This window comes from Anneissia japonica, unplaced genomic scaffold (assembly GCF_011630105.1).
Source record: "Anneissia japonica isolate Jap-2015-1 unplaced genomic scaffold, ASM1163010v1 scaffold352_len1594369_cov220, whole genome shotgun sequence".
Classification (NCBI taxonomy): Eukaryota; Metazoa; Echinodermata; class Crinoidea; order Comatulida; family Comatulidae; genus Anneissia; species Anneissia japonica.
The window spans coordinates 1446511-1471224 of record NW_022751928.1 but is presented as its reverse complement, the minus strand read 5'-3'; the positions used below and the strand labels follow the sequence as shown (position 1 = coordinate 1471224).

The window sequence follows — 24714 nt, the reverse complement described above, 5'->3', positions numbered from 1 at the left end:
TATGTTATTATACAGTATTTACTATGGTTTTGTAATTTATATACTTTTTATTTTTGTACTATTTGTTAAACTTATATATAATAAATAATTTAATTAAATAATTTAACAAAACAGTACAAATAATGAATAAGTTAATTGAAATATCCACAAACCAAACGTAAATAAACACATTTTTAATACAATTTTGCAATTATACAACTTCATATATTTTTATAAAAATGTAGTACATAAAAATATCAAAATTCTAATTTTCAATTACACAGTTATACATCACGAAGGCAATACGCGCAAATCAAAGACTGACAAGACTGGGATGAATATGTAGCTGGTATCTGGGGGGTTCATTCACTGATGACATCGGCAAGCCGACTACATTCACTGAGAGACGCACTACATTCACTGAGAGACGCGCTTGGCGTTCCATAGAAATGACCGGCGGCTCAACTTGTCGGCGGCTCAACCGGTCATATCCCCTAAGGCTGAGGCATGGTCAGCCTGCGTGAGCAGAGTAAGATCAGGGAGATGTAAAAATATTATTTTATATTATATTATTTTTACACCTCCCTGGTAAGACTGTTCAAGATTCAAGAACACTTTTTTCATTTGCTGTTAGAATATTAAAAGGTTGTTTATATTATATTTGGCAGATAGATTTATTAGATTTAGCACTCTGTTTTTTTTTGTTTTTTTTTTAAGTGATTTTTTGGTTTCAATCGGTAGAACAGAGTATTGTATTTTTTTTTTTTGTTGATAAATAATAGTAATAATAATAATAATATTCAAGCATTTATATAGCGCTCTTTAACGGAGTCGATGAGGGAGGGACTGATTTATTGACAAGAATATTGTAAATATTGTATTAAAGCTGGTTTAATTTTATTGTTTTTTAAAGAAAATGTATTTCTAGTCACAAAATTGCATTCTATTCTTTATGCTGTTGGAATAAATGATGCGGCAAAAAAAAATTTTTTTTTTATTCCCGCATCTATATTTCCCATATTTTTTATGTGGGCGGGAGTGATAATCTAACAAATTTGTCTATGTGCCCTACTACTGAATTTTTAAAATTTTATTTCTTTATTCAATTTATTGCGACTTATTCGATTTATCTTTATTCGATTTATTGCGAACCAGTATACAGGCGCTTTGTTAAGAAAAGGCAGCTAAAGAGAAAACTTTGTTTCTCAATTTCTCCTTTTTATTGAGTGTGTTTGTTTCATTTTTACTGCTAAAGTCTAATTAGTCGCTGTTACGACGGTGTTTGTTGTTGTATTTTGAATTTTGGTACTTTCGATCGATTTGTTTTATCTATTTGTTTGAAGTCCGTTAGCTAGCCCCGATCTGCCTATAGGAAAACGAATTCTTTCGCCATAACGAGAGGCTGAGCTCCGCCAATAACTTATTTGCATACGGAATTCTTATGCTGTGCGAGAATATTTTTAGCGTCACTACCTCTTAATTCGACGGTGCTTCCGTGCTGCAGTGATCAGTGAAATAATGTGCTTTTCGAAACAGGTACCGTTTGTGAATAAAAGTAGCTGTTATCCAAAACCAGGTAAAGAGTTTTTCTTAATTGCTAATGAATTAAATATCACTCGTACCAAACCTAGAGGTTGTTGTGCAGGCAAAAATAAACGAAGGTCAATACCTGTTAGGATAACAACACAAAAGACGGCGAGGCACAATTTTACTAACAGGCAATCAACACTTGTTGAAGTAAAAATAACCAAATCTCACACATATAATAGGAAACGAAATCCAGCTTTTCTTCCTAAAATTGTTGCCACTAACGCATGTTCAATTCTAAACAAATTTAATGAACTGGATTTGCTTCTTAATAATTACAATATCGACATAGCTGTTATAACGGAATCGTGGATAACCCCACAAACGGCACCTGAATTGTATAATGTTAACTCTTTTAACTCATTCAATATGTGTAGACAGCACAAACGAGGCGGAGGTGTCATAATCTATGTTAAGGATAACATTAAGGCCGAAGTTATGAAAGACATCGTCGTTCCAGCTGACTTGAAAGTCTTATGGATTATGTTATCTCATCCGAAATTTCCGCGAGCTGTCCCGTACTTGATCGTAGCAGCTGTATATATACCACCAGACTCGCCAATCCGCGATTTGTATATTGATCATCTTACAGGTAGCATTGACTTTATTAATAATCATAAGAAACAAGCTGGACTCATCATTATTGGTGATTTTAACCGCATGGACACTAGGTCAGTACTTTTAGGCACTGGTTTAAAGCAGATCATTAATTCCCCTACAAGAGAACAAGTTATACTTGACCTTGTTTTTACCAACATGTTTGAATTGTATCTTGGGCCACAATATTTACCCGCTATTGGTCGCAGTGACTATTGTGTTATACTGTATCATTGCAACCAAAGGTGAGAATCCTTATTAACAGAATGGTTGCTAAAACTATCCAACCCATTACGGATTCCAAGCTCAATGAGTTTGGGCGTTGGACACAAACCCAGATCTGGTCCGATATTTTTGATGCAGTTGCCATTCAATTAAAAGCCGATACGTTCTACAAAATTATGAATGATGCAATCCAAGTATATTTCTCATTTAAAATAATTAAGATCCACTGTAATGATAAGTCATGGATGACAGGCCATATTAGGGATCTTTTTTACGAAAGGCAATTAGCATATGAAAAGGGAGACGATACCAAGAGAAAGAAAATTCGTAACCTTATCATAAGAGAAATTAGGAAAGCCAAAATTAATGAGATCAAAAACAAAGTTCGTTATTTAAAACGGGTGGACCCTGGAAAGTGGCACAAACAAGTCAAAAGTTAAACAAACAGTACCAAAAAGAACATGATAATTGATGTGCCTGGAGTCGACACTGGCAATCACTTGGCTGTTGCAAATTGCATAAATAAATTTCTCGCTAAAAATTCTCAAAAACATCAAGCAAATAATACTAACTTTCTTCCTGCTTACTTGCCAAGCCATGTGCCTCCTCCCCAATCTCACCCCTGGGAGATCTATGACGATTTGAAGAGGGTGTCTGTTTCAAAGGCAGGGTGTCCGGACAATATTCCACAGAAGATCATCAATGAATGTGCATTTGAACTTAGCCTTCCTGTGTCCCATATCATCAATGCATCCCTTGAACATGGAGTTGTTCCAACTCAGTGGAAGGAGGCCAACGTCATCCCCCTCCCGAAACAGACACCCCCCTCAATTGAAAAAGTGAGGCCAATCTCTCTCACCCCAACACTTGCAAAATTTGTGGAAAAAAGAGTTTCCAAATCAATAATTAAGGCAATTGAACCATTTATTGATTCACAGCAATATGGGAATCAAAAAGGTGTGTCGACGACCCACTGCTTGATAGATGTGTACCATAAACTAATATCGGAAGCAGAAAAACCTGGTACAGTAATGTCAGTACACTTGCTTTGACTGATTTTACCAAAGCTTTTGATGTAATTGATCATCGAGTGTTATTTAGTAGCCTCCTTAATATGAACGTATCTCCATCTATTTTGCAGTGGGTCGTCGACTTTATCTCTAATCGCAAACAACGATGTAGATAGTTGAATCACTACTCCGAATGGGAATCTCTCTCATGTGGTGTTCCACAAGAAACTATACTTGCCCCTCTTATCTTTCTTTGTGTTATCAATTCCGCTTTTAACCTAAATCCATATAATGCTGAGGATCTGAACATCCATGTCTGGAAATATGTTGATGATCTGACACTTGGAGAAAATAATAAAATTGGTTCTCCAAGTTCCATTCAATCTTGCCTGCACCTTTTACAGCAATGGTCAGTGAGAAATAAATTATATCTTAATCCCTCCAAGTGTCAGATCATGCATGTGTATTTTGGTCGTAGGAGATTACCAGACATAGATTTTCACATCTCACATACCATACTCCCAATTGTTAACAGAGTAAAACTCCTCGGGGTGGTGATTCAAGACGATCTTAAATGGGATGGTCATATCGATCAGATTGAAAGAAATGCTAACAAAAAAATGTTTATGCTTACACGATTGAGAGAGGTAGGTTTCACTTCCAATGAACTTTTAACCATCTACGTTGGTTATATTCGCCCAACCCTCGAATATGCCACACCAGTTTGGAACTGTGGATTATCTGGAGCACAGACCCGTCGCCTTGAGAGGGTCCAAAAGCGCGCATGTCGCATTATTCTGTCACGTGAGTATGTTTCATACGAAAGTGCCCTAGCAACGCTCGGGCTGGAGTCGCTCCCTGACCGCAGGTCCTCTATCTGCAGAAAGTTTGCCCAGAAATCAGTTATTAATCACAGGTTTCGTCATTGGTTCCAACCCTCCAATAATACCTCATCAATGTGTCTCCGTAATCCCAGAAAATTCGAAACTGTTATTCCTAGAACAGAAAGGTTTAGAAAAAGCCCTATACCCTTTCTCACCAAACTTCTTAATCAAATAAATTAATCCATTCCTAGGTGTCCTTTCTGCGAGAGTGTTGACTTGTGCTCCGGGGGCGGATCCCATCCCGGGTGGTGTTTTGGTTTAATATTAGTTCAAGTTTCATTAGTGTGTTTTTGATTTATTTATTTTTTTTTTTTTTAAATCGGAAATTTTAATGTTTGTGCATATTAATTAATGTCAAAATTTTTAAATAACAATTGTAACTAATTAAAATAATAATAATAATATTGACTATTTTAATTGATCTTTATAATGATAATGACTTATTGTAAATTTAATTCAGGTTTTCTATTTTGTAAATTGAATCCCCAATTCAGCCTCTGGCTGCTAGGATTTGATATTGTTGTTTTGATTTGTTTTGAATTTATGAAAAAAGATACCGAGATATATATATTATCAGAAAAAGAACATCACTAAACATCAGACAAAAAACAGATGCAAAAGTGCAGGTTTCACAGACTCGAGGTCCAAAGTAAGGGAAAACGCACTGCTGGTTCCAGCATTTGCCCAACAGGGAATCAGAGGACTAATACAGTTGCCCGCTGTCCCAAACGAAAAAAAGTGGGTGCGGTCAGGCATCTCAAAATCTCTCGAGAGTATTGCATGGGGCAAAGCCCCCAAAAATATGACAATACTCCAGTTTCAAAGACTTTAATCAATTTTGGGGTTTACAAATATATAGAAAATAGTACATATACATCATTTTTTTCTCCCGACAAATTGTAGGGGGTGGGACAGCTCTCCACCCCCCCCCCTTTCCTGCTGGCGCCACCCCTGGGAAAATGCCCTGAACGAAAAACATCAAATAGCATAAAAAATTATGAAATGACTATTGATTATCAGCAAAGGCAACTTTGTGCTGTGGGCCTATAAAATTAATTTTTCCATTGCACAGAGGATAAAATAAATAAAAGCTCAAACTATGCACTGAAAATTGCTAGGAATATGGGCTTAGAACTTAGGTACACATATCATGGTGTAGGTTATGTATTGAGAGATGGGCACAGCTTAGTTTTTGGCAACATTTTGTGAGCAAATTGGCCATTCTTCCAAATTGCAGATTTCTTGGCCTAATTTTTTGGCAGAGGAGTACCAATAATTAATGTTTTCTATTGGCACAGTCACCTGTGCGCTCATGGTCATGTAGCAACATTTTCGGTTAGCATGGGAACTTAAAAGTAAGCTTAATTAAATTAGATAAATGGGCCTCCCTGTAAATATTTCGCTGTTTTTTCTGTCACTGTTTTTTTTTTCTAATTATTATGCCTTAGGCCCTATCCTCTAAATTGCTTCTTTTTTATTATTATTAATTTTGGCCTAAGTTAAATTTTGATTATTTTTTATCCCTTTCTAAGCAAAAAATCCTAGAATTTGTTTTGGAAAGTGACTGTTTGCAAGGTACTGTACAGGCCTATACAACAACATCTAAATATGTGGTACCAATATTATTGAGTATTTCTGGTCAATTTTTCCTTGTGCTGACTTTTAATGATGCTGGCATGCAAAGTTTATCTGAGTGTTACATATAGACAAAGACATCTCTTTATTCGTCCAAAATATGGAAATTACAGTGTTATTTTCCACTACAGGAATCAAATGTATGTATCAAAGAAAAGAGTCTCTTGTGGGGCATTTTTTCCATCACAAACGCCATTATTTCCACACGATTGTTTTTTTTTTAAATTCCTTAAACTTAAGGTTTTATTTATCTCACTTCAGGTCTGGCAGCCCTGATCCTACAATATCTGCTCAATTTCATTTCTGAAAAATGATGAAGGTGGATATGAATCATGGGAAACCTACTACCAAATGCAAACGCATCCATAGAACTTGATAGTGGTGAAGGTACAGATGTTGATCAAATCTGCCAACAACTTGGTGTTAAGAAGGTGACTGATGCTACAGATGAGGAGAAAATCTACCAATGCCTCTATGTTAAAGAGAGTGACTCTTCACCAGAATTGAACCATGATGGTGGACCTCACACAATAGTTAAATCCTCATCTACAAAATCAGCAGAAGACTCAAATCTGATTAATCAGCATAATAACAAACCTTTAGTAAAGAAGCTGCTCGGTCAAAATGATTGTACTGTATTTGTTGGCAACATTAGTTACCGGGTATGATGTGTAACTTGGTTGTTGGATAATGAAAACATATATTGAAAAGTAATGCTGTTGTACTATTCATCTTAAAGTATTACACAAGAAGACAGTATTCAACATTTTTATCTATTTGATCATTTTCAAGAATGCTTACCTAGAAGTAAGATAAAGAAAATTAATAATAAATGTTTAGATCTGCAAGTCTTATCACATCTTTCCATAAAAAAAATATTTTACAGATAACAAAACGAGAGTTGTGGGATTTCTTCAGCACATTTGGAACAGTAACTAAAACATATATTGTTATGGATCACTTAAAATATCACCGCAGATCAAGAGGGTAAGTAAAATGGTTCTTTTCATCATCAAATAATTAATGTTTTTATCATCTAACTTCAAATCTTCAAATCAATTAGTCTTAAATGTTTAACAGGCAAAGTTTGGGAATGTTTGTTATTTCCATATATTCTTAATATTCTAGGATTGGCTTTGTAACTTTTAGTTCTGAAGCTGAAAGAAGAAATGCTTTAACCGCAACAGAAAATGAGCTCATTTTGGATAATAGGTATGTTTGTTCATTTGTTGAATTTTATTAAAACATTAATGTGATTCTTGCTGCAGCCAGAGACACATGATAATATACAAAATGGAATTACAGTAGTACCAAATGATGTTCAAGATTTGTTGCTGATAAACTAGAATAAAATATTTGGTTTTTTTTTATAATAATTTGAAGAAATATCAAAAAAATATTTTCCTTTTTTTAAAAGAGTACTGAATGCAAATGAAAGGTGATGAATATTTCCTTATATTCCAAAGGTTGATGAGAGTCTCCCCCGCTGACAGAAAAAGAAGACAACTTGAACACATTGGTGCAGATCAATATCAGGTTCATGTTTTATTGGTGTTTGCAAATAGTTTCTATTCTTGTTATATAAGACTTAGTTTATGTAGAGCATCATGTGTTTGTCATGTGAAGGTTTGCCACTAATATGACAGTGATTAAGTCACTATGTGGTAATCCTTGGTTTTAAGTGTTTTTTTTTTTGTTTTGTTTTTTTTTTTTATTGAACTTATTTATATGAAATTGTCTGCAGGAAGATGATTCATCAAATGATGGAAAAGAGAATGAAGAAGAGTTTGGTGCCACATCATCAATTGATAATGCTCATTTCCAGGTTGATCTCCAAGTGGAGGAATCAGTTTTAGAAGGAATCCATTTGCTACCTAATGATGTGCTATTGTATATATTTAGTTTTCTTTGTTTGAAAGATAAGGTGCAGGTAGAAAGAGGTAATGTATGTATGTTTATATGTACTCATTGCATCTGTTTACTTTACCACAGTAACTTAGCACTACAATGATCATATAGCACTGTACCTTGTACTTGAGCACAACACTGTTATCACTTTTATTTTACGCATTTATATTTACAATGACTTAATACAGTTTATTTACACGACAATTTACAACAGTAACATAATACTGTAAAATATTAATATAAGCGTATGTGATCAATAAAAGAATAAGTTAAAAAAATACCATCTTTCATGGAAAGAACAATGAGAGACACACAATAGAATAGTTTTGTCATTCTCAGTTTTTAATATGCTTGTAGTACTGAGCACTACACAGTGATGACTTGAACACCTTTGGGACAGGAGGTCATTGTATGTATGCACAGTACAGAACTCACCTGTTCACATTCATATTTGTTACTTTTTTTGTCTTGACTTGTTTGATGATATTCACAATTATAACTTTACTTGTAGTGTGTAAAAGGTGGCAACGTGTGGTACTTCAAAGCTGGCAGGCTGTAGAGAAACTGGATATCAATGGAGTGTTCGGTGGTTTCATGAATAACAGTAAGCTAAGCCCTGTCCAGACTATCAAATCTTATTGGACAAAACATGTGACATCATATCATGACCATATTTAGGCATGTAATGACTATATGGGCATACAACAGGTTTTTGTCAAAGACAATTTGATAGTGTCAACAAAGCTTAAATCACCAACACTTTCTCTAATCCTATATGATTTTAGCAAATTCATACATTCCAGCCATTTGTATTTATTTGTAATTGAATACCATTGCCTTTACCTGGTTAATGTTAGCTCATTTGAAGTACAGTGTGGGATGTAATGTTTACCCCCTGGTAAGCTTCAGTTATAATGATTTTTGTTATTGTTAAGATCCTTCTTGCATTTGTTGAAGTTTTATTATGTAACGTAAGTTTGAAGAGGTACATTGTTATAGCACTTTTATGTTAACTCTATTTGGTTTCATTTATCTTATCCCTATCTCTCTCTCTCTCTCCTATTATAGTGCTGACTGATAATATTTTTAGGCTTTTATTAAAGAAAGGATGTTGGAATTTGAAAGAACTTGACTTGTCCCCTTCACCGTACCTGCTAACGGATTGGGCTGTTGAACTGATAGGTGGTATTTTATATATTTATTTGAACATCAATATACTGTATAAATACGATATACGTACATTAGCATTATAAACATCAATATACTGTATACATATGATATACATACTTTAGCATTATAAATTAATGATTTGAACATCAATATACTGTATATATACGATATACATACATTAGCATTATAAACATCAATATACTGTATACATATGATATACATACTTTAGCATTATAAATTAATGATTTGAACATCAATATACTGTATACATACGATATACATACATTAGCATTATAAACATCAATACTGTATACATAGATATACATACATTAGCATTATAAATTAATGATTTGAACATCAATATACTGTATACATATGTTATACATACATTAGCATTATAAACATCTATATACTGTATACATACAATATACGTACATTAGCATTATAAATTAATTTTTTAAAAGAAAAAAAAGTCAAGGGCAGCAAAAGTATCTTCCAATTGTTAAAGCCCTGCCCAGCTTATCAAATTTTCTTTGGCAAAAAACTGCTGTATGCCCATATATAGTCATGATGAGCTTATATATTGTCAAGACTTGATGTCACCATGACCATATTTAGGCATGTCACATGTTCTTGTCACATAAAATTTGATAGTCTGAACAGGGATTTATTGAGTGTCAACTGGCAAATGTTTATGTATTTCATTTAAGTTGTCTGATGTCAAGACTTGATGTCACCATGGCCACATTTAGGCATGTCACATGTTCTTGTCACATAAAATTTGATAGTCTGAACAGGGATTTATTGAGTGTCAACTGGCAAATGTTTATGTATTTCATTTAAGTTGTCTGATGTCAAGACTTGATGTCACCATGACCACATTTAGGCATGTCACATGTTCTTGTCACATAAAATTTGATAGTCTGAACAGGGATTTATTGAGTGCCACCTGCAAATGTTTATGTATTTCATTTAAGTTGTCTGATGTCAAGACTTGATGTCACCATGACCACATTTAGGCATGTCACATGTTCTTGTCACATAAAATTTGATAGTCTGAACAGGGATTTATTGAGTGCCAACTGGCAAATGTTTATGTATTTCATTTAAGTTGTCTGATGTCAAGACTTGATGTCACCATGACCACATTTAGGCATGTCACATGTTCTTGTCACATAAAATTTGATAGTCTGAACAGGGATTTATTGAGTGTCAACTGGCAAATGTTTATGTATTTCATTTAAGTTGTCTGATGTATCAATATCCTATTACTGGTTATAAATATCTCTGTTTTGAGCCTTAAAAAGGAAAAAAATACATATGTAATTCAATTTTTGATTTTTTTACTTTGTATATTAAGTGTTAAAATTATCAGTTTTCAATTGAAAATTAGAACAAGGAAAAGTGGGTTTTTTTTTACAATTTTATTAATAATTATATCAATTTTCAAATTCTCCTTCATACAATAATGAAAACAATATATTACAAATAGGATCTGTAATTGTGCACTAAATCATTTCTCTTTATGAATGAATTTCTCTGAATTTACAGGACAACGATGTAAGAAGCTTGTTAAGCTTGATCTAACATCTGTAAAAGTAACCAAGTTATCCCTTAAGTTCTTAAGTTCATCATGTAAGCAACTAAAGGTAAGGTGATAAAGGTCAAATTATGTGTAATAATAAATCTAGTAACTAAAGACAAATAAAATAAAAATATAAAAAAAATAAATAAAATTGATTGATTGTCACCTCTTCCAGCACCAGGCTCAAGAAGAACAAATATTTTGGATATGTTGTACAACTTAAAGGGTTTTTGATATAAAACTTGGGAAATGTTAATGAGATACGTATTTTTAAATATTTAAAAACTGGGGGAAAAGAGACATGAACATTTTTCTTACATGTGATTTAATCCATAACCCTTAATTTTAAAATGTTTCACTTTTTTACTTTTAATTAATGAATAATATATATCGTAAAATGTATGCATAACAAAAAAAGTGTTATTTTCTTTCTAAAAAATCCAAAATCACTACGTAGAAACAAAAAAGTGCCTGTGTAAGTATAGGCAATCTTTCATAACCAGTCCTACCCAGGAAGTCAGTGTCTTTCAACAACCCGCCAGTAGTTTATGCTTCTTTGGGAAAAACAAAAGAAGCTTGTTTACCTTTATGATGTTGTAGTTCTATTTGTGCAATTTGGTAGAAATAAGGAGGTTAATGCACATACCAGCAATCAAAAACCGAAAGGTCCACTGATTAATCTCAGATAAGAAAGTATAATACATACTCCAAGTATTGAAATACACGCCAATCAAAAATGTTCTTTTAAATGTGAAAACAATGGTTATTCAAGCTTGTGCCACAAATTGATCCTATATTTCTGTTTTCAGTGGATTAGGCTTAAGAACTGTAATGGATTTGGTGAAAAAGGGTAGGTTTTGTATTTTTTCTCTGATTATAATTTCATTTGTTTACTTTGCACTCATTAATTCTAAAACCATATTTGCAACAAAAGGAGTTTGAAAATGTATGGCTCTAAATAAAAAACATTATAAATCCAAAAAAGGATAAACTCATAGTGAGCCTCAATCATTTTGATTAATTTAAAAACTGTTCCTGTTGGAGTTATCATTGTTCTGTTTTATCTGAAGTTAATCTAAGCATGCTCTACTTTTATATTCATGAATGTACCCTTAATCACCTTGTATTTTTTTTTCCATAATTTATTAGTTTATGGTGGCTTTTCCATCACTGCAAGTTATTAGAGTTTGTAGACGTTACTGCAAATCACCGCATTTCTGGCCAAGTATGTCATTCAAATTTAATTCATTCTTTTATTTACATTTTAAGAATAGATGCTAGATCAGAATGGTCTATATAGCTCAGGCCTTCCTCAGTTCTTGCATTCAGTAAATCATTCTGAACTCTTTTTAGTAATGATTGGATTGATAAAGAGATAATTATCAATAGCCTAATAAATATATGTAACAAGATCCTTTAATATTGAAAGGAATGAGGGCATATTATTTACAAAAATCAATTTTATTCCGGGCCGTCGACCGAGGCTCTAGTCGGCCCTTTGGTTTGGACCTCTCCGTCGGATATGTCGGACCCCTTGTTGGCAAATTTCTAGCGCCACCGCTGCCACAATATAGAATAAACAATTTCCAGATCAACACCTGAGGTCTAGGTAGTATAATATAATAGAAGTAATATTTAATTTATTGCTGATTTGTTCAAACATTTCGCAGTGTTTTTATATGTTGTCGGAAACGCTTGGCGTACTTATTTTAGAAGAATGCGCCAGTGTGACAGACGAAGGTGTGAAACATCTTGTGAACAGATGTCCAAGATTAGAACATCTGGACCTCAGAGGCTGCGTTTGTATAACAACTACTGCAGTTGAATCTTTAAGCAAGGTATGCCATAAAGCATTACATGACATTGCTTATTTACAATAACATGTCAGTTTAATAGAGGTATACTCTTGCTGTTGAGCTAATTAAAATTTCACATACTTTGCATAAGTAAGTTATTAGCTTGTAATTGAAAATTAGAATGAAAATACTTTTTTTCTAATTATTAGTCATAAATGATACTTAATTTGCTTTCATAATAAAATGTCTGTGAATAAGAAAAAACTTAATTCTTTCAATCTTGACCGAATGAGAAGTTGAAAACTTATTTAATTTTTTTAATAGGCAGTTTGTTGTAATTATTGTTGATTGTATTTTTTTGTAAAATTTGTTTATTCATGTTTGTATGTGTTTATATTTATACACATTAATTGTTTTATCTATTAATTCCAGGGATTAAGGCATTTAAAACATTTGGACCTGAAGGGAGTTTACCCTAAAAGTAAGTTCTCCAAAAATTTGCTGTTTTACATACATATTAGCTGCTTCTAGTCTGTAACAATTATTTTGTATTACAGTAGAACCCCTCATTTATTAACCTTGATTTTAAGAATTCCCGATTTTACGAACATAAAATCATTTCATTGTGGTCATAAATAAAGTTCCTATTCCTACAAAACACAGGCGTGTCAAGAATTAATCGTTAGGCGCGTGCTGGAGTTTATTCACTCGGTCTTAGACGGTTTGCTGTACACTATCAGCGATCTCTACTACAATACAAAACTCTAATAGTGCGCTTTGAATACAACAAAATTCAACACGTCGATCATACTTCATGTCTGCAGCCGTGAGAAAACTCCGCCCAATGCATAAGTTGTCGGCATATCGATAGCAGCATGATTTATTCATCTCTGAATACACCACACTCATATCGTAATTTAATGAATAATTTACCATTTCATTATTTCCTCCATAAAATATAGACACTGACACCAACATTTTCTTTTTAACTTTATTATTCATTACATAAATGTTAATGTAGGCGTAGAACAATCGTACTGCATACAAAAAAAAGTCCAAGCGCCGTGTCTACAGCCAATCAGGTGCGCTCTCTTTTAAAAAGTTATGAACCCCTGCCCTGGTTTCCAGGTTATTATGTACAGGTAACTTGACGCCACAAGCACATGAATCGAGTGAAAAACATTGTTGCGTTACTCGCCCTGTTGCGGCGCCTGCGGGGCTGTGCTTCTTTGTAAGAGAGAATAAAGTTTGTATACACAACAAGTATGTATAGTACTGTACATTATTATGATCGTTATTTTGAATTTCTTTCGAGCGCAAGTTGGAGTTTCGGCTCCAATCCAACAAAATTTCAGTCCAGGCCTAGCCTAGCTCCGCATAGCATATCGGTAGTGTAAATACATAGGAATTTCACACAACCCCGATTTTATGTACGAATGATTTTTACGAACGCCCCTGTGCCCGTCCCGTACGTAAATGAGGGGTTCTACTGTATTTGGTTTTTAAATTATTGCAGGTAATTATTTTTATATTTTCGTTTGTAAAAGTTAGCCAAGGAAATTTAAGTTTCTCTGGTCTGAATAGCTTGGAAGTATTGGCAATTGTCAACAATTCATCAGTTACTGATGCTACAATCTTAACTGTCTGTAGAAGCAATCCAAGGTTGAGGTTGGTGAAACTAATGTACACCATCATTATTATCATCATCATAATCATATCATTATTATTATCATCATCATCATCATACCTAACTTTACATGGCAATTATAAGTATATCACCATTACTATATCACCATTAACAGCATCATCATCATCACCACTATTGTCATTTATATCGTCAACAAAATAAACAACATTGTTGCTTTCTCTGTTGTCCTCGTGGCCACTACCGTTTTCATCATTATCTTCACTACCATTTGTATCATCATTATCGTTATTATCTTTATTGTCAACAAAATATACAGCATTATGGCTCTCTCTGTGGCCGCCGCCGTCTTCATCATTATCTTCACTACCATTTGTATTGTCATCAGCATCTTTATCGTCAATTCAATCAATTCAATTTTCAATTTAATTAACATTTATTCAATTACTTAATCAAAATACATAAATTGATAAATAAAGTGGACAACATTAAAATTAATTAATTAGGATAAAAAATAGAAGTAAAGCTTGTCTCAATTTGACCCCGACAAGACAAAAGTAAAAAAATCAATAATAATAAATGCATATTTAGTATATATATATATATATATATATATATACATAATCATACCTTTACATAAACAAACATACATATACACAAACACACACACAAACATATAATACACACAGGGACACAGGGTATACATACTAAAATAGTACGATGAACTTAAGATTGGTACATTTCTAAATAATATTTCTTCATTTGCTTTCTAAAAGTATGGGTTATTATTATTGTTAAACTTAACATGATTATCATTCCATAATTTTGGTCCGTATACAGAAGTAAAAAATTGGCTTTTAGTAAAGTGAGTTTTAATTTTTAAATAATAACTGTGTGTAGGTTTATAATCATGAAATAAAGCTAATATAGAGGTTGGGAGTTGACCTTTTGTGTATTGAAACATAAAAGAAGTAACTTGTAATTTGTTTAGATCCATAATTTTTAATATATTTAGTTTTTTAAACAGAGGTTCAGAAGACGATGCAAATGAAGCTAAATCAATAATTCTCGTCAACAAAATAATAGCATTGTTGCTTTCTCTGTTGTCCACAACATTTTCAGAATAGATAAGTAAGGAGTGCTAATTTCAGTACAACTTTGATATGGACGGAAATTATAACATTTAGTGGCAAAACGTGGAGGCGTGTACCCCCTGTTCCCCCTATGGATCTGCGCCTGCTATCACCACTATCATCACCATCATTCCTCTTTATAAGTTGTAATCATCAATAACATGGTGTAACAAACATACCTAAACCAATAGTGAACCGAAGTCCCAATATTTTGTTTTGAGACATAGCATACAGTACATAGATGTGTATAAGAGACAGCTTGACGCCACAAGCACATGAATCNNNNAGACGTTTCCAGTAACATTGTTTGCAGAATGGCTGCCCATATGCTTGTGCCTGAATAATGAATTGAATTTAAATGAAGTAATATACCATATGATAGCAAATATTATTTCCTTTTTGTAGATGTTTAAACATTGAAGGTTCTGTAGAAGCTGTGAGTGACACTGGTATAAGTGCAATTTCAACTTATTGCAGAAATATTGAAGAACTAAATATCAGTTATATAAGCCAGGTATGTTATACCTAAATATCAGTTATATAAGCCAGGTGACTTCATTATTAGCAACATTATTGCAAAAGCACAGCTTTTTTCTACCTTTTGTACAGTACTAAGAATATCTACTGCAACATGGACCTGTGCGTCAGCCCCTATAATTGTGGAATGATGTGAACATGTATCTACCATGAAGCGGCTCTTTACGGCTGCTAAATATTCACAAATACACAATTCAGCACAATAACGCTGCAAGTTATAGGTTATTCTCATACCTTTACCTACCATTACCTTGACTTTTAAAATTGTTCTACTTTTTAAAATTTCTGCTGACAGAAATGTATTGAAGTAAAATGAAAGAGTAAAAAAAATGATTAGAACATCAGATTGCCAAGTTGGTTCTCTGTATATCAGTATTAAATCATGGATTAGCAGTGTAATTTTAACTAACTTGTCTAAGTTGTTACAGAATAATGTGAGCATCATTTCAGTATTTAGCACATAATTTCATCATTTGTATATGAAAGGTTTTCTTTAATAAATGAATAAAACTTTTTGTGCACCTTTTGCAAAATATGGTGTTTGAGGTCAGGTCACTAGTTAATTGTTGCACTTCAACCAATCACTCTTTACACCTACTTTATTATTACGAAAAAACAATGGATCATTGACTATCACCATTCTCTATTTAAGACTAACAGAAGTCATAGTTTCTCAGTCGGAGCAATCTCACCAAAATGTCAAGAGACAATCAACCAATGGTTTTACCTCAAAAACCAAAGTTTTTCTTCACTATCGGTACTTTATTAGACTACAGTCAATAAATATATTTTTTCTTGATACTATTCTGCATTAGTCATTAAGAACTTTCACTTGTATTCCCAATACACTCCAGTGTCTCAGCATATTTTTACTGTTTATTTCATTCACTACAGATCAGTGTGGTTGGATTTACATCGTTAACTGCACTTACAAATTTGAAGAAATTCAGCATAAAAGGTTGTCATCAGCTCAGTGATGAAGGTGTGTCATCTGCTCTGAAATTAAAAAATGACCTCATGTTTATTGTATTAATTATTCAGTCTGCTGCCTCTAGGATCATTATCGTCATTATACACCCAGATTAGGGTGGATGGATGGATTTATTTGGTGTAAACAGCAAGGTGAAGAAGAGTTATTTCCATTATTGCATTCACTTGGGCCATAATGCACATGGTACCAACAGCTTAAACATCTCATCCGAAAGATGGTGCGCTATTGTAACTTGCATTTCAACCCTCCAGTTATAACACAAGGGAGCAGTGATGGGAATTTAACTGGGGACCTAGATATGCCCACGGTTCAAAGCACACACATCGTCTACCTCCAGTTTTCTGACTGAGCTTTAGACCTCTCCAAGTTGACTTCTATAGCTTTTATAACCTTTAACATGATATCTTTCAGATTTGATAGCAATAGGGTCAGCTTGTTTTGACCTGGAGTTTATTGATGTCTCTGGATGCCTCAGTATTACTGAAGCCTCTATTAAAGTGCTTGTGGACATTCATTCTGAAGAACTCACCACCAACAACCCATTGAGATTGAATATTGGAGGTTAGTCTTAATTTTCAAATTCTTTTGTGTAAAATTTTTGGATTGGATTGGATTTATTCGGTGTAAACACCAAGGATAGCACACAAAAGTCTAGAAGAAGACATATTTCCAGTGGGATCGTTCTGGTGGTGATTAGGCAGTACACCAGGAGAGGTTTTCTAAAACTTTTGCTAGAGACAAGTTTATGGGTGTCTGTGATTCAATTTAATTGTCTATGTAGAACTATGTCCACACTATCGAATGTCATGTGACAAAAAGATGTGATATGCCCATATTTGGATGTAATACAATATCATACAGATATGGGCACATCACACAAATTTGTATAACACAATTTGGTAGTGTGGACTGATCTTTATGAACTGATAAATGCCAATGTACATCTTCCACATTTTATACCGATTGTCACGCTTATTTTTTGGTAACCTCTAATGTATTTACCATTACAATGAAATAGACTGGTAAATCCCTCGCTCGAAAATACTTCATTTTATTTTCTTTTTTAATAACTTAAAGGAACTGGAGTGGATGTAGATTTCTTGAAGACTTTGCCCTCAACACATGACGGCATTCAAATATCCACCTGCTCTACCGTAGTGGAACGGTTTATTTGGCAAAGTGATGACAGCATAGTATTAGGTGAGGTGCTTACAACTTTCTCAAAGTCTTAATAATAACATAACAATAATAAGATAAACCACACTATTCAAATTACTCATCATGTGTATAGGCTATGCTCAGTATGATCTTCACATCAATGTTCCTATATTTGAGCACTGTTTCTGCCATCAATTGATTATATATATATACCCCAAAGGACTTGAAACAGAGTTACCAAACAAATGCAGTACAATTAAAATTCAATATATTAATTATGATGGAAACTGTATACATAAATTTAGCAGGAAAAGCACTTCTTATTGTAACTTAACTAATATCTTACACTTATGAATATTATTATTCATCCAAGTAAGTATAATATAACAAGTAAGTTCAGTTAAAAAGATTTATTCTTTTATGTTATATTTTAACTAAGGCCTTGTACATAATTTATAAACTATATGCCTTGCATTGTGTCCATATTGGATATTGTTTGTAAATCAAGAGAGAAGATGTTCTCTTAAAACTAACTTGTCAGTAAATGCTTTTATGAAAACCATATTAACAAGTTTGATCATTTTTATCTTCTCATTTATCTCTAACAGGTGGTATGTACACAGATGATGAAGGTGGTGATAGTGCTGATGATAATGAAGACTTAGCAGCGAGTAACTATAGTGGTTTCATGACTGATTGGCATAATGACTACAATAATGATTACCATGATGATTACCATGACTACTATGATGGTTCCCATGGTTACCATGAGGATTTCTTGGAAGCTGACGACCCATTTCTAGAATCCGAGCAGTGGGACCTTAGCTGAGATATAACAAGAGAAAGATATTTTATTTTATTATCTATTTTACCTGGGCTGCCCCTTTTCCACTTTTATCTACAATGTAATTTTCAAGGTCTTTTCACCTTTCAATGTTCACTTTGTATTATTTCACTTTTGTATCTTTGTTTGTGGAAATAAAATGAGTTTAATAAAGGTTAAAAAGAGATAGATACTAATTACAAGTTTACATTTATATTTTATGCAAGTGATATAATCTCTGTGTTTACTAATATATTTGAAAAATAAAATTCGATACTGTAATCACTTAACTGTTAATAGTGCAATTAACAGATTAATTAATATGCCATTCCTATATTATGTGTTTCAAAGTAGGCCTATCCTTAAATTGGCTAGTAAATAACGTATGGGTTTCCATAGTAAAAAGGCTGTAAATGAGCAAACAAAAGTGCACTGTTTTCCTGTGGATATTAACTAAATGAGGATTCAGTATTTTGATTGTATTCAAGGTCTTTTCACCTTTCAATGTTCACTTTGTATTATTTCACTTTTGTATCTTTGTTTGTGGAAATAAAATGAGTTTAATAAAGGTTAAAAAGAGATAGATACTAATTACAAGTTTACATTTATATTTTATGCAAGTGATATAATCTCTTTGTTTACTAATATATTTGAAAAATAAAATTCGATACTGTAATCACTTAACTGTTAATAGTGCAATTAACAGATTAATTAATATGCCATTCCTATATTATGTGTTTCAAAGTAGGCCTATCCTTAAATTGGCTAGTAAATAACGTATGGGTTTCCATAGTAAAAAGGCTGTAAATGAGCAAACAAAAGTGCACTGTTTTCCTGTGGATATTAACTAAATTGTATGTTTTTTTCAGTTTTTACCACAAACAGTATCACTTTATAGTTATGTACATAATTAATAAATTAATTCAGTAACTCGGATAGATTTAATTATTACCATTACCTGTCACATGATAATTTAAATCCATTGAAAAAGATTTTTGTATTTTTGTTGCCGCTTTGAAAAAAGCAAAAAAAAAAAAAAACATGTTAAAATTGTTTACTGTTTAGAGTATTTACCAAAAATATTTATGTTATGATGATGATTTTTATAAGTTACAAATGTAAAATAATAAATTTGCTAGTGATATTTATTAGTGATATTTCCGTATTTATTCTGTTATAATACTTTATGTTAAAAAAAAAATATTTAGAATCCCAGAAAAGCCTTATATAATCTAGCAGGTCTATCAAACTAGTGGACTTTAAAACATCCCCAGCATGAACCCCTGACAATCCTCCTACAGAACATTACAGTCATTTATAACATTTCAGCCGGGAGCCCATATTGCGATGCTCATCAAGGGCTTTGTTGCGGATCCTGTAAAACCTCTTGGAATGTCGTAGCCCCAACAATTTAATTTCAGTGACAATGTTGCAGCCTCAATAAAGTCTTTAGAATTCGTGACAGCCTCACCACGCTTTAAATGTTGCAGCCTCGAGGAATATTTATCAATAATACCTCTTTACATTTTAAACAATGTTGCAGCCAAGCAATATTTATAGAGAAAAATCGTTTTTTAGAGAATGTTGCAACCCCAACAGCACGACTGAGGATACTTTGGACAGTGAACTTGATTTTCAAAGCCATACACCCAGAACTTAGATTGAACACTTTTCCATGTGTAATCCACTTCACTCACTGGAATCGAGCGTAGGTTGTGACGCTGAAATTTATAAATCATTTAAAAAATGAATATTGAGCACGGCTAAAGTGTTATTTTTATAAGGTGGTTATTTTTTAGTTGATCATCAAATTAGTTCTTATCAAATGCTTTTCTTAATAAAATCACAAGACATCATGGCACAGTATATTATAATTATTTTAATTTTAAACTGATTTTATTATTATTTATCGTTACCGTATCTATTTTCGGTAAGAGTATTGCTGTCACCAAATTCATGGACATTTATGTATAAATGATAGTAATAAAATAAAATTACCTGCTGGAGAATTCTCTTATTTGGCCAGGCGCTCCGATGCAAATCCACAATTCTAGCAGAGTTACTATTAACTTCAGGTACGGGAAATGTTGAAACCGGCCACACCTGAATACCAAAAAAACACCTAATGCAGTTATTCAAGTGAGCAAAACGCTGGTACCACAGTATAACTGTGCAGATTGCTCGAGAGTGATTTGCTGTTGACATTTCACTTAATCGCCTGGTAACAGCATAAGTTCATAGTTACTTACCTGATGTGCAGACTGTTCGAACAGTAATTTGCCGTTGACATTTTTTATAAGATTGTCGGGTAGACCTGTATTTTCGTGAACGTAGTCAGTCTTGTGATTTGTGCTGAAATGGAACACGAGATAGGCCCTATATCATTTAGTTGTGATTTTATGTCAGTACCAGTGTCCAACAACAATTACTATATTAACAAATATTTTATATTTTGAACAAAACGGGCATATTTATAATGCTTTTGTCGATCTGACACAAATTGACAATGATGGATGTTAATTGTTAAGTTTTTCATATATTTTAACAATAAAGCTGATAAAATCCGGTTTTACTTACTATGTTATGAAAAGCTTAATGAAATATCGCAATAATTTATATCCTTTGCAGACAGGACATGCGACGCATGCGTGACCATTACACATATCACAACTGTAAAGAAGAAAGTAGGCCGAAATTTGGTTACACGGCATGTTAAATACAAAAACACTGTATATAATTTTGTGATGTTTTTTATGATAGGCCTACATTTTTGATGATGATGATGTTGATAATGGTAATGGTGATGAAGATAATGATGAAGGTGGTAGTGAGAATGGTGGTGATGAAGATGATGCTGATGATGATGTTTGAATAATATCTCAAATGAGTGGAGGGCAATGTGCTTCGTGACCTAAAAACACTATAGGTTCCATAAATTAACAAAATAATTATTATTAGGCCTATTGTTATTAGGCCTATTGTTATTAGGCCTATGATATGACGATAATTGTCTAGCAAATGATACATAGTTTATTAATAATTAATTTGGAAATATTTAGTATGAATTTCTAGCATAGTGTTCACACTTACTTGGGTCTGCCACTCCCTTTGCAAACAGCGCAACACCTGTTCACCATTTGACCATCATGGTGCACTCGTTTCGTTCCAGCACCTTTGCAGTTAGGACAAAGTATCTATTTTATATATAAAATATATATAAACTTCTGAAAAGGCACGCAAATGTTCAAGTGAAGCGAGAACACAAGAAAATCATAGCAATTGATAGGCTCTAATAGTAGGACGTACTAATCGGAGAATTAAGTGTATTTCGAGATTGAGCGCGGATAATGTGAAAAACACAATTCAGAAAAGTCACAAGACTCACTAGGACTCCTGTAGGCCTGGCCTCAAGATTGAATGAAATGTATTTGTTTACCTTTCCTTTTCCTACGCAACGTTTGCATCGAATGAACCCTCTTGCGTAACAGTTATAGCAAGCCTGAAACATAACAATTTTACGTTGAAAACATCAACGATGTTCAATCAACAAATGGCATATAGTTCAAGTACAGAGCCTGCAAAAGCATGGGTATATCCTTGACCCTTGCAAAATAAATATATATAAGATCAATATGTGATCAGAGGCGGATCCAGAGATGTCCGAACAGGGCTGGGGGCGAAAGTGGGCTGATCGAGACAACACTACACTAGGGAGTCCGGGTGCATGCCTTCGCGAATTATTTGTTTTACGGACGCCCAAAAATAACCTCTGAGGCGTTTTAGGCAATCAATTATTTACTTTCTTTCTTTTTTCTTTCTTTTTTAGGCGGGGGTGGGGGGGGGTGCCGGCCGACCCGGCCCACCTCTAAATCCGCCCTGCGTGATGACTGTATTTTACAGCCAAACCGCACGCCGTGAACTTCACCATGGAAGCTTTGGATATTTTTAATACAGTTTGTTAGTCTGTAAAGTGTTGTCTCCAACCTGTGTTTACTAAACGGCTAAACTAAGTTTTCTATTATAATAATATTATAGTAATTAGGTCTATACGGCAGACTGTGGATTCCTCCAAGATGACCACCGGCTGCAATGACAGATCGTTATGGATGGCTTGCCAGAGTTATTGAAGTAAGTCCGAGAAAGCTCGACCAGATGATGATGATGATGATGATACGGAAACAAATTCCCATTACTTTAAATAAATTCCAAATTACGATAACCAACCTGAATTTCAGAAGTGTGTGGAATTTCCATCATTTTTATTTGATCCATGAATAATGCGTCTGGTTTGCATGGTAAAGCCCATGGTAAAGGTGCTGTACCCATCTGAGGTCCGTCTAAAATGCCACCATAGAATGGTAGGAACACCCGTTTTGTTGTGCGTGCCTCAGTGAAAGTTTCGATGTGGTACTATAAATCAATGGCAATATGGAATGTTATTCATCCAAAAATGAAGTAGAATTGAATTTTAACAATGTTTCTAGTTTTCTTATTGAATAATATAGTCGAGTATCTTGTAATTGATGCCTAACTTACATGAAATGCACTAGAAGGTGTAATTGTCTTAAATTCCATTTCGTTCGCCGGCTTATATCCGTAACAACAATGTCCACCCACAAAATCTTGCATCGCACTTCGAACAGCAGCTTCATCAATTGAACCAGTACTGAAAAAAATCATCACAATCAAATTTGAAATCATGGTACCATGAAGTTTTTACTATCATGCGATCAATAAAAGTATGTAAACTTTGTCACCGTTAAACTCCATAATACCTTTCAAACTTTTCTTCCGGTCTGTGTTCAGGTGGCGATGGCTCATAAGTAGGAGGTGCGACAGGAACTAGAAATATATAAATCATTATCAATATGATGATACAAAATTACGAATAAAATAATATTAGAGTAGGGCCTATTTAATTACAAATAGGCCTGCCTATATCCTCGATATGGAACGTACTGTATGTTTGATAAAATAGAAAACACAGTGGTTGAACAGAGGAGGCCTAGTCGAAGTCGAAAATGTCATAAAAGATCATAATTCCTTGATCTAATTGGAAAATAATGTAAATTCGTTAACCTACCATCATCAAAAGCAACTGCCTCATAGCCAGCAACAGCAACGAAGTTAGCGTCTTTCGGTTCGGCTCCCTCATCAGCCGTGTCAGAAACATCGTCCCAATTGAACTGGGGTGCGTCGGCCGCATATTGGGGTGGGCACCAGGCTAAGAAAAGAAACGGTCAATTTTTAGATTGTTTCTATATACATTCACATTAATTGACATTATTTCGTTCAATTTTTAATTACATCAAATAAGTGTTTTGTGGTGGGAGGAAATAGAGAGGGGTGAGAACACCCACATCAGCCCAACCAGCCGGGGTGAGACGAAAATTCAGGGATTTAGCCTGACATAGCACTGTTAGACTTCGTTAAATTTTAGATCAAATAATAGGCCCCTACTTGGCAAATATAAATAAGGATGTGCAAGTCTAGATTCATGAAACCACTCCCAGACAGTTTCAAACTATTTTCAAAGGGTCTTACTTTGGCAGTACTTAATTAAACAACCATTTTTTAATATGAAAAAATCTCTAGAGTCTTTTAAGAAATTTTGTGAAATTCTTGAACTTAATGAGCGTTTCCTTTGAAAGTGGTAGACTGATTTTTGTGTAAAAAGCAACGTATGCAACACCTAGATCCTAGGAGGATGGGAATGTACTGGTAAGATTCCGAGATTATCCCGGCCACACCTTGAGGATTGGAATATGGTTTATCTAAATAAAGCAGATATTCATGTAATATCTATAGATTAAAAAATCTCAGGAATACCATAGAGAGCAGTTGACTATACACAATAATTTCTAGAAGTACTCGGACAACACTCCAGCTATTTCATATTCTATGTTTTTGGGGGAAAATTAATGATCACTCATGAAAGTGAATATGTACCTAGTCGATGTTTTTATATTTGTTGTAGGGCTTATATATATATATAATTAATGCTTGCGGTACACCACGTAGATAGTTCTGAAAAGAACTGTTGTTATTGGT

At 33.6% G+C, this 24714-nt stretch overlaps 3 protein-coding genes across 11 annotated transcripts in view; 2 read left to right on the top strand and 1 right to left on the bottom strand.

The window, feature by feature from the left end:
• LOC117121988 (F-box/LRR-repeat protein fbxl-1-like) overlaps window positions 1–19686 on the top strand; it is a 21431-nt gene extending 1745 nt beyond the window's left edge. For 4 of the 9 annotated variants that reach the window (XM_033267444.1, XM_033267448.1, XM_033267447.1 and 1 more), the window contains exons 2-19: window positions 6179–6579; window positions 6804–6904; window positions 7046–7129; window positions 7384–7453; window positions 7662–7857; window positions 8337–8429; window positions 8894–9007; window positions 10547–10644; window positions 11390–11430; window positions 11730–11805; window positions 12251–12418; window positions 12809–12857; window positions 13924–14044; window positions 15560–15668; window positions 16586–16673; window positions 17094–17243; window positions 17760–17882; window positions 18449–18860. In XM_033267444.1, the coding sequence (XP_033123335.1) occupies window positions 6250–6579; window positions 6804–6904; window positions 7046–7129; window positions 7384–7453; window positions 7662–7857; window positions 8337–8429; window positions 8894–9007; window positions 10547–10644; window positions 11390–11430; window positions 11730–11805; window positions 12251–12418; window positions 12809–12857; window positions 13924–14044; window positions 15560–15668; window positions 16586–16673; window positions 17094–17243; window positions 17760–17882; window positions 18449–18669 (2232 nt within the window). In that variant the 5' untranslated portion in view covers window positions 6179–6249 and the 3' untranslated portion in view covers window positions 18670–18860. Of the gene's footprint in view, window positions 1–1322; window positions 1556–6178; window positions 6580–6608; window positions 6628–6803; window positions 6905–7045; window positions 7130–7383; window positions 7454–7661; window positions 7858–8336; window positions 8430–8893; window positions 9008–10546; window positions 10645–11389; window positions 11431–11729; window positions 11806–12250; window positions 12419–12808; window positions 12858–13923; window positions 14045–15559; window positions 15669–16585; window positions 16674–17093; window positions 17244–17759; window positions 17883–18448; window positions 18861–19151 lie in introns of those variants that run through there. The other 5 variants (XR_004447655.1, XM_033267446.1, XM_033267450.1 and 2 more) reach the window with 5 other exon arrangements.
• On the top strand, window positions 2850–3440 carry LOC117121911. Its single transcript, XM_033267306.1, has one exon. It carries the CDS (start codon window positions 2850–2852, stop codon window positions 3438–3440), a length of 591 nt encoding a protein of 196 aa, XP_033123197.1.
• A 121-nt stretch (window positions 19687–19807) lies between the features above and the next one.
• LOC117121910 (protein SSUH2 homolog) overlaps window positions 19808–24714 on the bottom strand; it is a 5820-nt gene continuing 913 nt past the window's right edge. Inside the window, exons 2-11 of the mRNA XM_033267305.1 lie at window positions 23747–23887; window positions 23439–23505; window positions 23200–23329; window positions 22888–23073; window positions 22100–22162; window positions 21754–21857; window positions 21241–21333; window positions 20913–21015; window positions 20662–20766; window positions 19808–20384 (exon numbers count right to left, since the gene is read on the bottom strand). Coding sequence (XP_033123196.1) covers window positions 20238–20384; window positions 20662–20766; window positions 20913–21015; window positions 21241–21333; window positions 21754–21857; window positions 22100–22162; window positions 22888–23073; window positions 23200–23329; window positions 23439–23505; window positions 23747–23887 — 1139 coding nt within the window. The 3' untranslated portion in view covers window positions 19808–20237. The remainder of the gene's footprint in view (window positions 20385–20661; window positions 20767–20912; window positions 21016–21240; window positions 21334–21753; window positions 21858–22099; window positions 22163–22887; window positions 23074–23199; window positions 23330–23438; window positions 23506–23746; window positions 23888–24714) is intronic.